The sequence below is a fragment of the Callorhinus ursinus genome, unplaced genomic scaffold (assembly GCF_003265705.2).
Source record: "Callorhinus ursinus isolate GAN/ISIS: 27379988/994484 unplaced genomic scaffold, GSC_fseal_2.0 scaffold1, whole genome shotgun sequence".
NCBI lineage: Eukaryota > Metazoa > Chordata > Mammalia > Carnivora > Otariidae > Callorhinus > Callorhinus ursinus.
The window spans coordinates 95,531,098-95,550,720 of NW_027397063.1; the positions used below are offsets into that span (position 1 = coordinate 95,531,098).

The 19,623-nt window shown below is 48.7% G+C and overlaps 1 protein-coding gene across 1 annotated transcript in view; it reads left to right on the top strand.

The window, feature by feature from the left end:
* The first annotated feature begins 1,313 nt into the window (after window positions 1–1,313).
* RARRES1 (retinoic acid receptor responder 1) overlaps window positions 1,314–19,623 on the top strand; it is a 47,897-nt gene continuing 29,587 nt past the window's right edge. The window contains exons 1-3 of the mRNA XM_025879770.2: window positions 1,314–1,696; window positions 16,633–16,695; window positions 19,319–19,502. Of these exons, the coding sequence (XP_025735555.2) occupies window positions 1,385–1,696; window positions 16,633–16,695; window positions 19,319–19,502 (559 nt within the window). The 5' untranslated portion in view covers window positions 1,314–1,384. The remainder of the gene's footprint in view (window positions 1,697–16,632; window positions 16,696–19,318; window positions 19,503–19,623) is intronic.

Below are 19,623 nucleotides of genomic sequence, written 5' to 3' on the forward strand. Positions count from 1 at the left end.
GGTCTCCAGGGCTTAACTGAAACAAAAGCTCAAGTCACCTTAGAGCATGCGAGATGCAGACCCAAGGAACCAGGTGAGCGGCACTTTCTCCACAGATGTTCCTGGGTCCAAGTCTCAGAGAAAAAGGATCATCTCAGTCACCGCTGAGCTTTTGTTAATCAGGTTTCAGTAGTCGAGGGTTGATATCTATAGTCTCCCAATCCCACCTACCTTTGCTTTCACCTGCCAAGGAGAATAGAAAAGGGGTATAGATTCACATTTTCTGACTTGCTAATAGCTCTGATAAAAGGTTGGGTTAAGAAGGCTAAAAGTAAATAGCTAAGATTTTATTTAATGGCCCAGCAGGTTTTAGTCCCTGACATCCCCTCTCATCATTTGTGAAAAGAAATCCACAGCTGACTGCATTATTTTCAAGATTATATCTAATTTTTTAGGTTAATAAAAGCAATCACTCACATAGCTATTACTGTGTGCTTTACATATGTATAGATATTAGCACATGCAAACCATTAGGAGGCACCACAAAAGTGCAGAGCAGTCCAGTAACACACTGGGGAAGCTGCTCTTCAAACCCTGCAGTCTGGCTCCGAGTCCACGCGGCCAGCTGCTGTTACTACCAGCAAGAGATGATAGCAAAGAATCAAAGGCTTGCAGTTAGAGTAAGCTCCTCCCACCCCCAGCTCCCTCTTCAGAGGCAACCACTGTTCCCGGTTTCTGATTGTCCCTCCAGACGGTCTGTGCAAACATCAGCATGTAGAAAGGGAGTTGTGTTACAGCGTGTGGTCTCACTCATGTATAAATAGTTGTTTTTACCGGTTTTCTAATAATTGATATCATCTGTGCTTTCCAAGGCCCATGGGGGTGCTTGCACTGGAGAGACCAGGGGTGACGGGAACTGAGAAAACTAAGTTATCAATAGAGTACTCAGGCCTTTACAAAATATTCCATCCACCCCACTGATTCCATCATCTCTGGATGGGACTCTGAGCCCTGGCCCAGGTTCAAGTCTCTAAGGGATTCCAGCCGGGTCCCCGACTGGGCTGGGGGCGCGGCGCAGGGTGGCTGCGGGCAAGCTACGCTCCCTCGGGGGGAGGAGTCTCCACTGCTCCCCTCGTCCCTCTGCCAGCGCGGCCTGGGCCAGACACCCCCGGCCCCGCGCCACGGAGGCGCCGCCGCGTCCGGGCCTCGAGCCGGGGCAGCTGGGGCCCAGGCGGAGTGGGGCGGGGCGGAGGGGACCCGGGGCTGGAGGAAGCGCTGAGAGGGCGCGGCCGAGCGGGGACCTGGGCTCCCGGCAGCGGGCCGCCCCGGGGGCGGAGGGGAGTGGCCCTCCGCGGCCTTATTTCCTCGAGCGCCGGCGCACTCCGCCGGGAGCCCGGACCGTCGAATGCCGCGCCTGCCTGCCCGCCCGCCCGCGTCCATGCCGCCCAGCCGGCAACCGCCGCCCGCCTCTGGGCCCCGGGGCCCGCGCCTCGCCGTCCTGCTGCTTGCGCCGCTGCTGTTGCTGGCCCTCCAAGGGGTGGCGGCGGCACCCGCGGGGGCCGGGGGACCCGAGGACACCCCTGGGCTCCAGGACGCCGAGCTCCAGCGCGGACTCCTGCAGCAGGCGGCGCGCGCGGCGCTGCACTTCTTCAACTTCCGTGCGGGCTCGCCGAGCGCCCTGCGAGTGCTGGCCGCCGTGCTGGAGGGCCGCGCCAGGGTGAGTGCCCGAGTGACACGGCCGCGCGCCGCGTGCGCAGCGACACCTGTGTGCACGCGCGCCCGTCCGCCCCGCGGCCGATCCGAGACGGGGTCTGTGAGGAGTAAGACGTTGGGGGAGATCCGGCTAGTGCCTCGGCGCCTCCGAAGTGGTCAGGCAGTGCAGCGGCCCATGGTTGCGCAGAGTACACAGGAAGCTGGCTGGCTCTTTCGGCGGTTACGAGGCGGTAGATTTTTCACAGAGCAGCTCCCATTCCTGGGAGAGAGGTGCATGGGGAAACTGAGGAACAGGCTCCAAAGGCGAGGCTTGATCTTGTCTGGCAGTATCCAGAGGTGCTTGCCAAAGGGGTGGTTACTGCGCGACCAACCATGGCTCCGGCAGGAGTCGTGGGCGGGATTTCTTAAAATCTGCGCCCGTTCCCCTGCGGACCATAGACGGACTGTCTCAACCGCAGGCGACCCTGCAAGGGCTTCTGGATGAAGTGGTTGGAATTGGTGCGTTGGCCGAGGGGGCAGGAACCTTCCTAATACTGGCGTCTGCTTTAATGGGAGTGGACCAGGGCTGTTTTCCATGTGAATGGAATGAATGAGAATTTGGCAGCTCCTGATTTGGTTGCTGATTTCCAGGCACTGGCTGTTGGAACCTTACTTCTTTGTGTCTGCGGAGCTACATTGCTTGCTTCATCAAACAGAAGATTGCAAAGTTACAGAACTCCACTCAGTCTGTCCCCAAAGTAGCGACACTCTTTCCCAGTAACCCCCGAATATTCCACAAAGCCTGCAGACTCAGCCTCACAAAATCTGGAATTGAGTGTAGAGTTTTAAAGAGGGGCAGTAGGATTTTTGTTTAAGACTGTTCTAGTTTTGGTGTCAGATACAGGGGTGGGGAAGGCCTTTTGGAAACACAGACTTTGTTCCTCAAAGACTTAATCCTGTAGCTAAGGTGGCTAAATTTATTGACTGATGAAATCAAATTTTTCCTAGAAAAAGGCAACCTACTCTTCTCACCTTTTTAAACAATCCTTGCTGCCTCAGGGAGAAAAGTTCAGTTTTACCAGTTCAGTAGAGAAGTGCAGAAACAGCTTGAGAACTTTCTGTCAAAGTAGGAGAGTAGCCACCTCCCAGAGCCCAAAGAGAGTCTCCATGAAGATTTGCTCCCCGGTTATCATAGAGGAGCATTCCCTACAGAAAACTCAGTTTTCAAGTTCCAGGAATTCTTTTCTTCCTTCCAAGACCAAGAGCTCAGTGTTTTTCATCTGTAATAGTATAATATTCCTGAATTTTAAAGGAATTCTTTTGACCAAAAAAAAAAAAAAAAAAAAAAAAATGGGGTGGGGCAAAAAACCAAGCCTGCCAGGGTCCTAGGGGCTGGGGGAAGGGGGGGGGGGGGGAGGGTGGTAGTTAATAAGTAGGGGAATGCAGGGTATTGACCCTAAGAAAGGATAACCTGTTGTCATTTGCTTTACCTTCACATTTCTTCTGAAAATAGTTATAAATGTTTTTAAATCAAGGAGCCAGGAAAAAGAGCTCAGTGACTTTCAGGACCAAGAGTCTCTAGAGACTAAAGTGGTTTCAGTTTTTCCCAGGAATTCAGTGAAATTTTTTCTCCATTCCTCTACCACCTTCAAACATCACCACTAAATGGGGGCCCACCTTCAAGGGTGATCAAGGCAGCCTAGGGCAAGGTGTATCTTAATTTGTGGCCGTGGCCTGCCAGGATCCTTGGGGCTGGGAGAAGCCTAGCGGGGGGGGGGGGGGGGCTTGAGAGTGGGGTGCTGTCTCCTACTGGGGAGCTGCCATGGGCTGCTTGGTGTGGTGTTGTAGGGAACCCAGATTCTAGCCCCTGCTTTGCCTCCAGTGAGCCACACAACCTAGAGAAGAAAGATCATGTCTTTTCTGATTATTTCCTCATTTGGAGTGGAAATAATCCATGTTCTGCCAACCATGTTAAGAGTTCTATAAGAGGATATAAATACCAGTTGTAAAATATAAAAAATGTGAGCTACCATTATACTGTCTGAGGGGTGATCCATTTATCCATGAGTTATTTCTTGAGCACTTACTATGTGCCTGGCACTGGGCTAGATATTATGGCCCTAATTCAGATTGGGATGGGATCATCGGGAAAGCCTCTTTGATAGTCATTCAGTTTTGAAGCAGTTTCTTGGCTACCTGAATGAGGAGCGCAGACATCACCCGCGTGGAGCTTTCAGTGTAGTGGCTTAAGGAATTTCTGCTGTACTTACAAGAACATAGTATTGACAAGAAGTGAAAAATGGTACAGCCCCCAAAATGGGCCTGCATTCTTTATCAAATTGGTGCATTTCCAGGGTGGGTGCTCAGTTGCTACACAATGTCTGTCACTCATCCAGGACTGCCCCTAGGGTGAGCAAGTGGGTGGGTGGGTGTGAAAAGTGTAGCTCATAGGGAGCCCTCTTCACCCTAAGGGCCCATGCACCTCTTTGTAAGATGAGAGGCTGGAGCCAAGTCAGGGGTTTTCAAAGTAATGGCCCACTAGTGCGGTAGGAAATCAAGTTAGTAGGTTGCAGATGTCTTGTGGTTTGTTGGTTAATTTTTAACAAAATTGGTTGGAGTACGAACTATAAGTGTTTCAAAAGTAAGAGTAAATAGTACCTAAAATGTGTTTCAAATATATATTTATGAACCAGTTCACTATGAAAAATGCAGTTCTTGCTGTGGGTTTCAGCTAAAAAGATTTTGAAAACCAATGAACCAAGTGTTTTAAGACCTCTTCCAGCCCTGATTGATTTGATTTCCTAGTTGTGCAAGAATCTCTCATTTTAGAAACACTTTTGCCCTCTTGTGGTGAAATCCAGTAATAGCTGTGGTAGTAAATGTAGCCAAGTTTTGGGAAGAAATCCGGGCTAGCTGCTGAAAGAGCCACGTGAGCGGTCTGTTTCGTTTTGTGTACTATATCATAGGGGGAGATCGCAGGCCACAGCTTGTGTTCCCTCACTCTCCTACCTGGTGCCATCTTTTTTCCTGGCTTTCCCCCTCCACATAGCACGTGGCACAGCCTCATGACCCGCAGTGCAGGGTGGTGGGAGATGTTGGGTGGTGTTGGTACCCAGAGTATCCTGGATCAGCCCCACTCTCAATTCCTTCTTCCCTTAAGAGGCTGCCCCTTACACTGAGACGAGTCTTAGCAAGCCCCGAGACCACTGCCCCTAGCAGATGATGAGAGGCCAGCCCCTCCCCTGACATTTAGATATCTTTGCGTGCACGTACTTCATGAGAAAGGCAACCCACTCAGGAATCAGCCGTTGCTTGGGGATTGGTCACTTGAGGTGAGTGCCCGCTGCACTTCTTGGCTCCTGTGTTTGGGGGAGGGAGGTTATATATCCGTACCTCAAAATGCTTCGATTTAAGTTAAAATCAATAAATGTAAATATATCACCTGTTTTTGGGTATAGGGCCAAGGCCATTTCATTGTCACCCCTTGCAGTTTTCTGGCAAGAAAAGTCAGCCGTTATGGATCATCTGTGATTTCCATTTTGGTTTACTTACAGTGTTGGGAGCACTTGCAAAGAATACAGCACAGTCCTCTGCTTTTACCCTTTTCTTTCTTGCTCAGTCTTGACTCATCCACACCCAATTCAACAGCGAGAGTTTTAGAGACTTAATCAATTTCTTCTACAAACTTAACTTGGATTTTGTGGACATGATACCATGATACTTTTTATTTTTGGTGCTTCCACTCTTCACAGTTTATGTGACGGTTAGTTTGCAATTAGGCAATAGGTACCCCTGGCAGGAGCGAGTTTGGGAGCAAAACAGTGGACTTCTGGCAAGCATCAGGCCACTGTCAGGGCAGACAGGCTGGGCTACTGAGGGCACTCGCCCACATGTCTGACAGCGGAACGGAGCCTGTCTGCTGAGCCACAAGCATTTAAGAGAGCACTTACTCTACTAAGAAAAACCTTCTTCCTCAATCACTTTCCAATCTTTACTTTCACTCAGGGAAGCCTCCTAGCTGCTTTTACAGGCATCACAGAACGGGCGTGGGATTTGCAAGATGAACACGGTGTTTCTCCATGTGCCCTCACACTGCCCTGGGGATGGAACCTAACAATCCTGAGAGTGCAAAACAGATACACTCTCCTTCCTTCCCAGGCATTGCTCGTGCTGTAAAGGCACAGGTGCACCCAAGGTCTCTGCCCCGCCTCCCACCACAGCACCCGTCTGGTCTGCACGCTCTGACTGCAGGGTCTGGGTCGAGCACAGGATGGGAACAGGCCACCTGGCCCTGACGATAAACTTAGGCCTTGGCCTCCTTGGCACCTAGCCCCAGTCACCCAAACCAGCTGCCCCCGGATGAGCTCGTAAGTAGGAATGCTTCTGACCTCCTTGTAATAAATTGTTTTGAACCACAACCATTTTTTTTTCCCCAGCCCACAACACTTTTCCACTTGTCTTGCCACATGTGGTGTTCTAGCCAGGGATGCGTGTGATCACAGATTATGAGCAGTGGCCCCATATAAAGCTCACTGGTGGCGGTGGGTCATGAATCTAACCACCAGGAGTCTGGCTTAGTTGCACACTCTAACTCGAACAGCCTAGGTGGTTCTGCTAGAGATAGAATATGAATACTCAACCCTACAATGACTGATTAATGAGGCATGGAAATGTTAAATACACACGCTATCTCCCAAATCCAACCTGACCTTAGTCCTCCTTGTATGGACAATGAGTCACCCTAGAGATTTTCCTTGCATGTGCAAACTTGCTACTTATTTGCCTTTGCGGTAGTGCCTCAGCTGGAGAGGTTTTTACAGGGCTGGTCCGCAGGAGACGTTGGGGATAGTAACCATAGCAAGTGTCCACTCTAGGTTACTTCTTATGCTTGTTCAGCACGTCTCTACCCAGTAAAGTCGAGTTATCAAAGGGGGTCTTGTACCGTAACTGTGAGCAAGATGGATGTAAACCCACAATGGTCCCCAAAGGACCTGCAGAGTACAATGTTAAGAATCACTAACATCTGTAATTAGTTTCACTGCTGTAACAAATGACCACAGACTTTATAGGTTAAAAGACCCCACAGATTATTCTCTTACAGTTCTGGAGGTCAGTGGTCCAAATGAGTCTAGATCAGGGTGTTGGAAGGGCTGCCTTTCTTCCAGACACTCTAGGAGAGAATCTGTTTCCTTGCCTTTTCCAGTTTCTTGGCTCCTGTTTCCATCTTCCATCTTTAAAGTCAGCAGCACAGAGTCTCCTGAATGCAACACTACTGTCTGCTCAAAAGGACTTTTGTAAATACGTTCATTAAGCCCACCTGGATCATCAGGCTGTCTGCCAGTCTCCAGATCCTTAACTTGAGGATCCTCCATCTTCACACTGAGAACATTCCCTTTGCCTTGTTAGGCAACATACTTACAGCCTCCAGGAATTAGGACGTGGGCATCTTTGAAGACTATTAATCGGCCTACCTCACCCAGTTTGTGGGGTAGCTATGGGCTCATGCAAGTACTCCCCACACTGCTGGACACGTGACTGTGCCCAAGAAATAGCGGCTCTTGCCCACACCTCTTGTCTGGCTGACCTCTGCAGCCTTGGTAATCTCCTCACCGCCAAACACGTCTGCCCCCTTCACACCGTCTCGGTACTTGACTGGGGGCTGCTTTATGCTTGCTCCTCAACAGGACTAGGTCAGTTGCTCTACCGTGGAAGGGCTCAGACCTCTTTGTTCCTCCATTCGTCTGACATCAGGCTCTGTAAGAAACAAATGCTATTTGTTCAATGAACTTAGTAAAGGTAGCTGGAAGGGTGCTGGGACCATGGGGCATCTGGAACACAAGCTGGGCCGGGCCCAGCCCTTCTAGAGGAATGCGGCAGACCCAGCACCTCATATCCCTCTTAATGACCAGCCTTTTCTACTTAGCCCCACCCTGAGCTAGCGGGGAAGCCAAGGGTAACACTGCCTCGGGCCATGTCCACTTTAGCTTCTTTCCAAGGGGCCGAGAACTTGGAACTAGAGTTGGCTAAACAGCACTCTTGTGTCTCTGTCCACTGCTACTTAACCTAATAAAGCAGAGTGTCCATGTGCAAAGGTCTCCTTGGGCCCCACGGGATGGGGCCTGATCCGAAGGTCACGGACTTTCGTTCCATAGAGTCTTTGCTTTATCTGTCATTGCCGAAGAGAAGGGAAACGCAGGAAGATGATTCCCCGGTATAATGTAATACACTGAAGCTCTCTGTCCAGAACATAAGAACAGCACAGCAATTTTTATCCACCAATGATTCTTTTACTTCTCTGCCACCGAGCCTGACTCATAAAGCTAACCTTACAAAATGAAGAAGTTTGCTTTCACTGAAATGGCATGACATTTATGTTTTTTTACCAAATGTGAAGGCTGGAGGGGACATTTAGAAGCTGAGTCTGTCAGGCCAGCGGGGCCCAGTGTGTGTGGGAAGGGAGATTAGAATCACTTGGGAACTCAATGACAACGGGAGTTGTCCCCACCACCCGTCCCCCTCAGCCTGACAGCATGAAGTTTAATGTTGTCACCACTAGCCCTAAGGCAACATGAAGGGACTGTGCTGAGCAACCATCCACAAAGAGCAGAAAAGCAAGGACAGCGTTTCCCCAGAGCACAGGGTTTTCTTTCTGTAGATTAGCTTTTGGCAGAGTCACAGCATTTTCATGGCCCCCTGTGGCAGCCGACAGCAGGGCTTCTTGGGGACGCTGTTCCTGCCCTTTCGTCGGCTCCCAGTTTTTGAGTGAGTGTAAAGGGGGTATTAGGTTTCTAAAAATGAAATAAATACCTATTGTCTCTCCCTCATGAAGGTCCTCAGGTTTATTTCCAATATTCACACCGATATTTCAGTGACTTGACTTTAAACAAACACTGTATTGTATCTACTGTAAATATAGTCCAGACATGTGCTGGAGGAAGAATCTTTGACCCGTTGACATGAAAAGAAACCTTTACATTTTACAGTAAACAGCTGTTTACTGAAAATAAGCCATGACTTTGTAGAGGTGCTATTAGAATGGGCAGTTTTAACTTCTTTTTTAAATTTAGTTTTAATTTTTGAAAGATTTCATTTATTCATTTATTTTAGAAAGCACATGCATGAGTGGGGGGAGGGGCAGAGGGACAGAGTGAGCAAGCGAGAGAATCCTCACACTGACTCCCCACTGAGCGTAGAGCCTGATGTGGGGCTCCCCATCCCAGGACCCTGAGATCACGACCTGAGCCGAAACCAAGAGTCGGATGCTCAACTGACTGAGCCACCCAGGCGCCCCAGTTTTAACTTCTTGATGCATATATAAATGTCTTTACGTGGCCAAGTAGCTCTCCATGTAATAGGAAGCTAGGAGTGAATTTTCTTCAACATTGTATGTATTTGAACTGTTAAAGTCCAGAGTGCCACCTTCAAATGTTCCTGCTTGCCCAAGAGCCCGTGCTGGGTTGCCATGGAGTTTATTGACTGCACTCCCTGAAGCAGGGGCTAGACCTGCCACCTTAACCTCCTGAGGCCCCATGACCTAACTGCCAAAGACACTGTCAACCAAACTTTGAATTACGTTCCTCCATTTCAGTCAGTCCTCACGAAAGCCTTGGGCCCTCAGGATTGTCGTGTCCTCAGACTCTCAGTCAGCTGTATGCTAGTGATGGTCACTGGAGCTACTTGTCATTTCTACCCCTCCCTCAGAACTTCAGCCGTTCCACCCAGCACCTCGGGAGAAGGTCTCAAATGGTGGTCCCCAGACCAGCAGCAGAAGAGCCACTTGGAACTCCTTAAAATGCAGATTCCCAGGGCCGGCCCTCAGTTTGCTGACCCCAAACTCTGGAGGGAAGGCCCACCACACTGTGTTTCAGGAGGCCCTCCAGGAGATTCTGTTGCCCCAATCCACCATCTTAACCTTCACTCCAAGTATATCCTTCCACTAACTCGAGGACCTCCCAACCTGGCTGCTCACCTCCTTCCTTGTGCCAGGCGCCTCTCCCTTTCTCTCGGCTTTTCTCAGTCCCGGTCCTCCCTGGAGATTTCCTCACCTGCACTGGCTCATGCTCCCCTTTATGCCTCGCCTGAAATAACACATCCGAGGCTCCTTACAAAATCTCAGATCGTCTTCACTTTCATGCTGTTGGGGGTTGTTGTGCCATCAACCATCAAAGAAGATACACTGAAGTCCTAACCCGTGCACCTGTGATCCTGACCTTGCCCAGAAATAGTCTCTGCAGATGTAATCAGGTTAAGATGAGGCCATACTGGGTTAGCTTGGGCCCTAAATCCAATGACTGATGTCCTTAGAGGAAGACCACATGAGAGAAAAATGCCGCCTAAAGACGGAGCAGAGGTTGAAATGCTGCAGCTGCAAGCCATGGAAACGTCCAGGACTGCCAGCCATCACCAGAAGGCGGGGAGAGGCAAGGAGGGATTCTACCCAGAGTCGCAAGGGGGCACAGCCCTGATAACACCTTGATTTTGGACTTCTAGCCTTCACACCTGTGAGAGTATCAATTTCTGTTAAGGCACCCGTTTTGTGGTACTTGGTTACAGCTGCCCTAGGAAACTGATACACATGCCTGGCCGGCTCCTTCCAGAAGGTTTGGGTGGTCCTGTCTGCAGGTACCATGGTTATAAGCACCGTCAGTCTCCCCCCCCCCCCCCCCCCGCCCCATGCACGCATTCAACAGCTTTCTTTCCACCCTCTCTCAGAGGTTGCTGGCTCTGTCTTACAGCTTCTGTGCCATAGAAGGGCCGAGCAGCCGTCTGAAGCCAGGCTTTATTACTTACTAGCTCTGTGACTTGGGGTGGTTGACTCCACTTCTTCATCCTTAAAATGGGGCAATGATAGTATCTACTTCAAACGGCTCTCGGCGGGGATGTGCTAATCCACAGGCACTGTGTAGAACCACAAGAAGCATGTAGCAAGAGCCCATTATATGTATTCTAGCTTTATCGTTTGTTCTTTTCCTGTGGTTAAGCAGGATGCTTTATGTACAAGCATTAAATAAATGCTTGATATTGATTTGCTAAGGATGTGAGGAGCATGTTTCTTACCCTCTCCCCCAAAATCTAATATATTGAGTTCAGTCATCCTTTGTACACTTTCCTTTGAACACTTTCTCAAACAGGACTTTAAAAGCAGCCTGTTTCCCTCCCTACTGCAAGGGAAGCCCCAAATCAAAAGTGCTGCTCATTCCCCTAAGAGCCCGTTCCTTGTGAGGATCGGCGTGTAGAAAGGGCACATGGGAAGGGGCTGCCTTCCCTCGCAGCCAGTGGGAGCAAAACCAAGAAACCTGGAAAACAAAACACACACAGAAGCCAGATTAGAATATAATCCGTATGATTAGTGGTCCCTGATTGTAAAGCATTGTGTTTGAGGCGATAGCCCTAAATCCTCTTTTATACATAATTAAAAAGAAATCTGTAGCAAAGAGATACTAATTCATCCCTTCAGGTTATATAGTCACACGGTCATTTGCTTTGTTTGCAGACTTTTCTTTTATATAAAGCGCCAATATTCTGGAAAGTATTAGAACAGCGTGCGGTACCTCTTGCTGTGTTTTAAGAAACAGATATGAGACTTCCTAATCTGTCTCCCATTTGGACACTTTGGGAGTTGGGGGCGGGGGTGGGAGATGAAAGGGTGTAAGCACCGTGGCCTGCTATTCCAGGAACACTTCTTCCCTCAGGGAAGCCAGAACTGTTGTCACCTTTCCCAGAACTAGAGTAAGCTCTTTCAAAAAATATCTACTTAGTTGTTTGGTTTTTTTTTTTTTTAATAGCTATGAATGGATGGATTAGCTCTGCACCATGCGGCTGTAGCAAACCAAGAGCCAGCACAGACGGAGGGCCACCTGACCTGGAGAGTTTGGCTCCATCCCGGGAGTAGAACTTCTAGATTCGGAACCAGGTCTCATTTGTTTAGCACACTCCTCAAAGCTAATCCCACTAACTGGGAAAAAAAGACCTAAATCTAAGATACGGGGTCAAGACATCCATGCTCAGTTACTTTAGACTTAAGATTTTTAAATGACTTTTTATCTTTTTATTTTTTAAAGATTTTATTTATTTGAGAGAGAGAGAATGAGAGACAGAGAGCACGAGAGGGAAGAGGGTCAGAGGGAGAAGCAGACTCACCGCTGAGCAGGGAGCCCGATGCGGGACTCGATCCCGGGACTCCAGGATCATGACCTGAGCCGAAGGCAGTCGCCCAACCAACTGAGCCACCCAGGCGCCCCGACTTTTTATCTTTTTAAAAGCCTGTTCATGTGGTCTTGGTCCCAGGTGCAAAGCTGAGGGAGGACCATGCCTCATTTCGGGGACCATTTTTGTCTTTGGTGCATGGAGGCTCCTTCTGGAATTTATTCTTTTATCCCCATTCCCATTCCCCCCACCCTCCCATGGGCCACCACTCAAAAAAGTCTGATGTGTATTCATCTGTTTGTCAGTATTCTTATAAAAGATACTGTTGGGTTTGTGTGCAAACTTTTATTTAAACAATTTTTTGTAAATGGTTTTATGCTATACATTTTGTCTGTTTCTGTTTTCACTCACAGCCTTAAGGATCTATGTACATTGCTGTATGTCAGCTAGTTTGCTGCCTGTCCCCCCCAAATGGCACTCTGTGGCTGGCACCCCCATTTTACCCGCCCACCCTCCAGGGATGGACACCAGATTGCCTCCAGCTCCCACTACACATGCGGTGCCAGTGAGTCCCCTGGAACCAGCGCCACAGTTTCTCTGGGATATGTACCCGGAGGTGGGTTTGTTAGCTTGCAGGGCATATGTAAGCTTGATGTGACCACGTCAGCCAGGCTGCCCCCGAGCCAGGCTGCACTGGACTACTCTCCATCAGCCCCTAGACCTGGCCCACCGTCGGCCCTAACCACTTTCTAATTTATTGCCAGTCTGATAGTTGTACAGTGATACCTCATGGCTTCTTTAATTTGCATTAGTCAGAGGATTACTCATGAGTTTGAACCGGACTTTGGAGCTCTGTTAGCATAGTTAGGACACGTGGAGTGCTCAGAACTGTACCCAGCACAGACCCACTAGGGTATCTGTTGTTCTCTAAATAGAAGCATCATTTAAATGATGGTTGGTGTAATAATGTCCTAATATAAAACTTACATTCTAGCGGGTATCTCTGCCCTTGAATTACGTTTAGTGTTACCTTCTGTAGCCCTCCAGCTGTCCACCATATACTTCTCTCCGTTTCCACGGCCCTCTGCTCGCCCCCTGCAGTCTCTGTGCCCTGTGCTCGCTCTGGACACCTCCTCACTCCAGCTCCAGCTCTCCACACTCCAGCTAGAGGGATCTTTTAAAAGTCTCTCCTGTCTGTGGCTTCCTACTTCTCTTACGGTAAAACCCTTACCACCGCCTGCGAGGCGGCCCCTCCTTATCCTGGCCTGTCTCTCTGCCCTCTGGCCCCACTGGCAGCTCCTCAGGGAACTTCCTCCCCACTGTTCCTTCCCCGTGGAATGATTTGCCTGCACCGCTGTCCCCCCCACCCCCCAAGTCAATTCCTTCTTAATCTTCACAGTTCAGTTTAGAGGTCACTTCCCCGGTCCCGAGACTGGATCAGTCCTCCAGTTATCCTTCCCTAGCTCTTCAGTCATCTGTAATCAAATCTTCAATCCCACAGGGCTCTCTTTGAAGTCCTTCTCCCTGCGGAGGGTGCAGGCTACCACTGTCCTGTCGCCCCATGTTCCAGCACCTAGCACAGCGCTCCGAGCTCCACCAGTCCCGCAGGGGCAGGTGTTGAATTGCCGAGGCCTCTTTACTGCAGAACAGTTGTAATCAAAGACAGCCAGAGGGGAAGACAGTCCTGCAACGAGACACTGTCCCGGAGCGGGTGCGGCTCACGGGGCTTATCTCAGGAGGACCCGCAAAGCCGCCTCACAGGAGCTTGCGACTCAGGCAAGGAAGAAGGGAGAGGCCCTTGTGGGAGATAAAAGCTCTGCGTCTTGATAACTGATAAAGCACAACCCAAAACACAAAAATCTTATTTTGGACAAAATGTACATGCTTTTAAGGGTGCCTGATTAAAATAAGGAAATCAAATCAGCAAGGAAAATAACTCTTCAAAAGGCCAGTCTCCATTCTGACTCAGCTCACAGCCTTTGTTAATCGAGTTCTGTTTCTTTCCCTACAAAGAGTACGTACTGATACTTCATTTTGCCTCTGTGTGTTTTCAAATACTATCCTAAGTAGTTTATTTAAAATACACCCAGTTGTATCAAGGATGAGGAAGACTTTTGTGAACCCTTGTCTATGGCAAATAAGCACCACCACCCCCCCAATGTATTATTGATATGAAGGTTGGTGGTCCTCAGGATTCCTTTCTATGTACATACAAGTAGATCTTCCCTGGGGGGTTGCATCCAATTCTGTGGCTTCAACCACTCTACTCCACTGAATCTCCTGTAACATCCAGCTGCCTTCTGGACTACTCTCCCTTGCTCCTGGGCACCAGAGATTGTACCTACCAACTCTGCTTCCCCCTTCTCACCTCACGAATGGTCACACAACCCATCCTGCCCACCCCCCAACTAGCAGCCTGAGCGGGTCCCTGACTCCTGTGTAGGAGGCCTACACTCAGGGGGGGCCTTGAAGTGGATGCAAGCAAAGGTCCTGCATGTAGCAGGTGAGAGGGCCCCAGGGCTGGTACAACAAGTGATTCAAGCCTTAGAACCTACAGGCAAGCAGAGGGGCTGCCTTCTGTGAGTACTAGTTCTTGGTCGGTCCCAGTGTGGTGTGGGAGTCACAGGCAGCAAGCCCACCATTCCTTGTGTTCCTTTGACTCGGGAAGCAAAGACCCCCAAACTTCAGGAGTCTCGGAGACTGAGGCCATGGAGAGCCTTATCCAGTGACTCTGGTGCAAATCTCAAACCTGTTAACCACTCATTGGGAGCTTTAGGCAGGAGTAAACCAAAGTGAAAGCAAACTTGAGTCCGTGTTGCCCTTCCTCCCTAGCCTGAACTTGGGCCAGACTCTAATTTCCAGCAAGCATAGTTCTTTCTCTCTGTCTGTAGATTTTACTAATGATAAAAATAGTGACCATACATTGAACTTTTACCCTGACCCTGTCTAAGCCCTTTTAATGCCATATCTTATCCTTCTAACACCGTAAGTGTTGTAGTTATGTTTACTGGGGCCTCCCTCCCTCTCTGAGTTCAGGATCAAGTTCCAAGTCCTCTTCATTTAAAAAAAAAAAAAAAAAAACCTTTCCATGACTTTGTGCCATTCTCCCCACACAGCCTTTTCTCCAGCTTCATTGCCTCCCCTGGAATGCCAGGCCCTATACTCTATTCCCACACCCTTGCCCAGCCAGTACCTGCCCCTCAAAGAACTCGTTCAGGCCTCCCTTGCTGTAGCCTCCCTACACTTAGCACCCTGCACACGTGCAGCTTTCGGCCACACTGATGAGCACACTCTGTCTCTAGTGACTTGCCTGTTGCCACAGTAGAAGGGAATCTCTGCTAAGGCTGGACTGATGTTCTATTTCTCCTTGTCCCATCCCCCACACCGTGCTTGGCAGGGTAGGTGGCGAACAGTGAATGAGGGAGAAGTCAGACTTGGGCGTGTGACTTCTGTAAATCGAAATCTGTGTTTCAGCTTACACCAGAACTTTTTCAAGATCGAAAATGAGTCCTAAGCAAACTGCCCCTGCGGTGTGCTCTGGGTGCTCCCCGCCCCTCAGCCCCTCCCCCTCCCCCCTCACAGTGACATCTCTACATTCACATGTTTAAATATTCTTTGCATAAATAATTGCCAGAGAATCCTAGCCCTCCGTTCTCCAGCTTTCCACAATTGTTTAAGAATCTAAAATAGGAATAGATAGTATCTGGCCTATTTAAAATAACTATCCTGTGGGGCGCCTGGGTGGCTCAGTCGTTAAGCGTCTGCCCTCGGCTCAGGTCATGATCCCAGGGTCCTGGGATCGAGCCCCGCATCGGGCTCCCTGCTCAGCGGGAAGCCTGCTTCTCCCTCTCCCACTCCCCCTGCTCGTGTTCCCTCTCTCGCTGTGTCTCTCTCTCTCTGTCAAAATAAATAAGTAAAATCTTTAAAAAAAAAAAAACTATCTTGTTTGGTTGTTGGGTTCCTGGGCTAAGATTCAAAGAAAATCGATGTTTCCAACTTGATGGCAAATAGCATGAAGTTCTTCTAAACAGTTGAAATGGCCTCAGCGATATGGCTTTGTCAGGTCTAAAACAATGCATTGGAATCGATGACAAGTTTAAAAGGCTACACGTGCATTTCCAGAGTTTAGAAGTACACCCGCTGGTGAAGCTGCCAGGGAGGGAGAGGCCACACATCTGAGGCTCTTCCGTGTCGGTACTCCCTCCTATCCTAGACCTCCGGCCTCAGCGCCAGGTCCCCTCTGCCCCAGGGTCTGGGGGTGGCTGCTTCCCTACTGTGTGTTGGAGCGGAGGCGTCCTCCTCAGGGTGTTCTCCTTGGCCACCTTAGTGAAAGTAGCCACTAATGCCCATCCCCCCTTCTGCATTTACCAGCATCTGAAAACCCATTATCTATAATGGGGTACGCCATTGCTGCCGTCTTCCCTGTTGACCATGACCGTGAGCAGCATGAGGGCTCTCCCGGGCCAGCGCCCTCCCAGGTGCATGGATGCACAGCTGCCTGGGGAGGGGCAGGGAGAGGCGCTCCCTCCCAGCCTGGCCTGCACGTGCCTGCTCTCCCAAAGCCAACTGGCCCCCTCGATACAACCATTTCCCTTTCTGAACTCCCCTTTGTGAGTACGTGTCCCACTAGCAAGCAGAATATCATGATCAGACCAAAATTTGAGATCTTTTCCCTTGCAAAAAATGACTGATTTCATTCCGGTATAAATGCTACAGCTACCATTTGCATGCCATGCTATCCCATGAGAGTGATTCTTCAATAGGAAGATGTTAACAGAGCTTCTACTAGGCTAAGATTCTGTTTCTATGTTTCAGGTTAATCCAAAGAAGGAATGTCAAGTTGACCTGGTGTTTACCACAGATCACTATAACCCAGAGGTAAGCTGCCATAATTGGTGAAGTATCCAAATTAGCAGCTCATGTGGGTTTATTTTTTTTAAAAAGTGAAAATCTGAATATATAGTGACCTGGAGGTTAGCCTCTGGTTTGGTTTTTTTATGCTTTTGAACATACGGATGCCTGGGTGGCTCAGTCGGTTGGGCGGCTGCCTTCGGCCCAGGTCATGATCCCAGGGTCCTGGGATCAAGTCCCACATTGGGCTCCTTGCTCAGCGGGGAGCCTGCTTCTCCCTCTCTCTCCTTCTGCTTGTGCTCTCTCTGTCAAATAAATAAAATCTTAAAAAAAAAAAAAAGTATTGAAGAACAGAACTAACAGGAACCCACGATGGAACTCCTTCAACTTCATGGCCTTATGCAGGGTTGCATTTAAAACAGTCCCCAGAGCCACCATCCCCTCCTTCCTTTGCCCCTGGGAGGGAATTTCGCAGTCCCTTTGGTACCCCTTCTAGCACCTCTGAATGCTTAGAATGACTCACTCCCAAATGTCAACCCGTTCCTCTTCCTGTCAGCTGTTGACATTTCTCGTTAGCAGGCTGGCATCCTATGAGGCTGATTCCAGGAGCTCCCGTACAAAAGTATTCTGTAAAACACAGAGCAGTACCAATGTATGCCACAGGCATTATTAATGCCTCTACGATCCTGACCAAGCCAGGTCATGGTTGCCAAGTTTCCTTTACCCATTCTTAGGAAGAGAGTAAACAGAAGACTCATACACAAATGAGAGCCAGATGAACTGCCATGTGCTGGGCTGAGTTGGGAGTCAGTAGCTGGAACTTAGATGGAGACCAGCCCAGATGCTCTTTGTGTGGTGCGTGAGTCAAAGCGGGCAGCATCACATTCAAGTATCTCGGGGGGCAGAGCTTCCGAAGGAAAGGCATGACCCCCAGCCCCCAGCCCAGAGGGAGGCTTCTGGAAGAATGCTTACCAGTACACAGAAACAAGTGCTAACAAGATAACGGTGTATTCTGACTTTGCTACTTCACCTAAGAATTAAACCTTTTCTTAAAGCATAAGGAAGACCCCTTTGATTTCTAGTGTTACAAACTGAAAGTGTTAGATTAAAGCTAAAGGGGAAACAATTACTAGATTATTTTGACTAACAGTGTTTCTGTGAAGAGCACAACTAGCTAATTGAAATGTTCCATTTCAGAGGATGAGGAGAGTGCTTCGCTTTGATTCTGTGGAGCTGTTTTGGGGTGGGGTGGGGGCAAAAAGGAAAGCAAAAGGGGACAATACCCACTTCCTTTTCTCTTTCCTGGAAATGGCTTAGACATCAAAGGAAATTGTGTGCCAGGTCTCTATTCTGCCTTTGATAAGCCTCTTCTGGGATGCCCCCTTCACGTTCTGTGTTGCGGCTAATGATTAGGATTTTAATGCACTACTGAAACTTCCTCTCATTCGAAGTAGCACTCACAGGAGGAAGAGCCTCCCATTGGAAAGCATACTTCAGTTTTTTGAGTTAGTGCTAGACATGGACTTATGAAGCAGATCCAACTTTAATTAAAATTTGTTTCCTTGTGGGCTTTTTTGTTTAATGTTTCTTTTTGGTTGTTGTCATCCAGTTTCAATGACTGTAAAAGTGAAAAGAACTGAACTGCTCAATCAACCACTTGGTAACAGGAGTTCTTAACTAGGGGCCCATGGAAGGGTTTGGGTGGGGCCATGACAAAGGCCCATGAACTTCCGCCAATTCTAGGCTCAGTGGTGAGGGTCTGAGCATACGTGCACTTTTCTGGGAATAGATTCTGGCCTTTTTGTTGTTGTTGTTGAGGTAAGGAATTTGTGACCTATGAGGATGGAGAAGCCTATGGTTGAGTCATGCATTTAATGTTTACTTGAAGCATCCAGCTGTCTACCTCCAGGTGTCTCTGGATTGGAAGAAAAGTGAGGGTGATCCCAGAATACTCAGTATGTCTGCATTTAAATACAAATGCAAACAAACATCCCTTGGACTGGTCTATTTTGGGTGACATCTGCCTCCATTCCTTCCAGATTAGATCTTGGAGTAGAGAGATGGAGTTAGTATAGGGCTAGGGCTTTGGCATCAGACAGACGTGAGCTCAATTCCTGGCTTAGCATTTACTAGCTGTGAGACCTTGGAGTAAGTTCCTCCTTAGACTTCAGTATCTTAATCTGTAAAGTTGGTATGAGAGAACTGAATTCATAAGGCAGTATGAGGATGTCAGCTTTGTTAAGGGGAACCAGCTTCATCTTTTGGTTCAAGTTAGCAAGTTTGAGGTCCAGCTAAGCATTATGTTGGTCCACAGCAGAGAGTAAAGTACCTACTGTCCTTGAGGTTTGAACCAAGCAGTACTCAACAGACATCAACAATCTTATCTTTCTTTCGAATATGCCCAGCATTACTGTATAAGGGCATCGTCAGAAAGCAGGAGTTTAAATGACAGCAAATAGTGAAGGACTTTTGTATTCAGCTGTGAGCACAAAAATCACTTTCCATAAAGCCAAGACCACTTGCATCTATATTGATGCCAATGCGTCCTGCCACATATGAGGAACTTCTCAACCCTGTGTGTACCTCTGTATTGGGGTCAGTGGGGAGTGATAAGTAGCCATTCTGTTTAATTCCAAAATCTTTATTTCAGGCTGGTGAGGAACGTTTGGGGAAATGTTCTGCTCGAGTGTTTTTCAGGAATCAGAAACCCAGACCGGCCATTAATGTAACTTGTACACGGCTCATTGAGAAGAACAAAAGACAACAAGAGGATTACCTGCTTTACACGCACATGAAGCAACTTAAAACCCCGTTGGATGTAGTCAGCATACCTGGTACGAACTAGTGTCTGGAATTTCTGTATTAGGAAATGTATGTAATGACTGAATCTTAAATAGAATTATCATTTATATTTTTATCCCCAAAGTGGCACTTTAATTCATCTACAGAATGTGG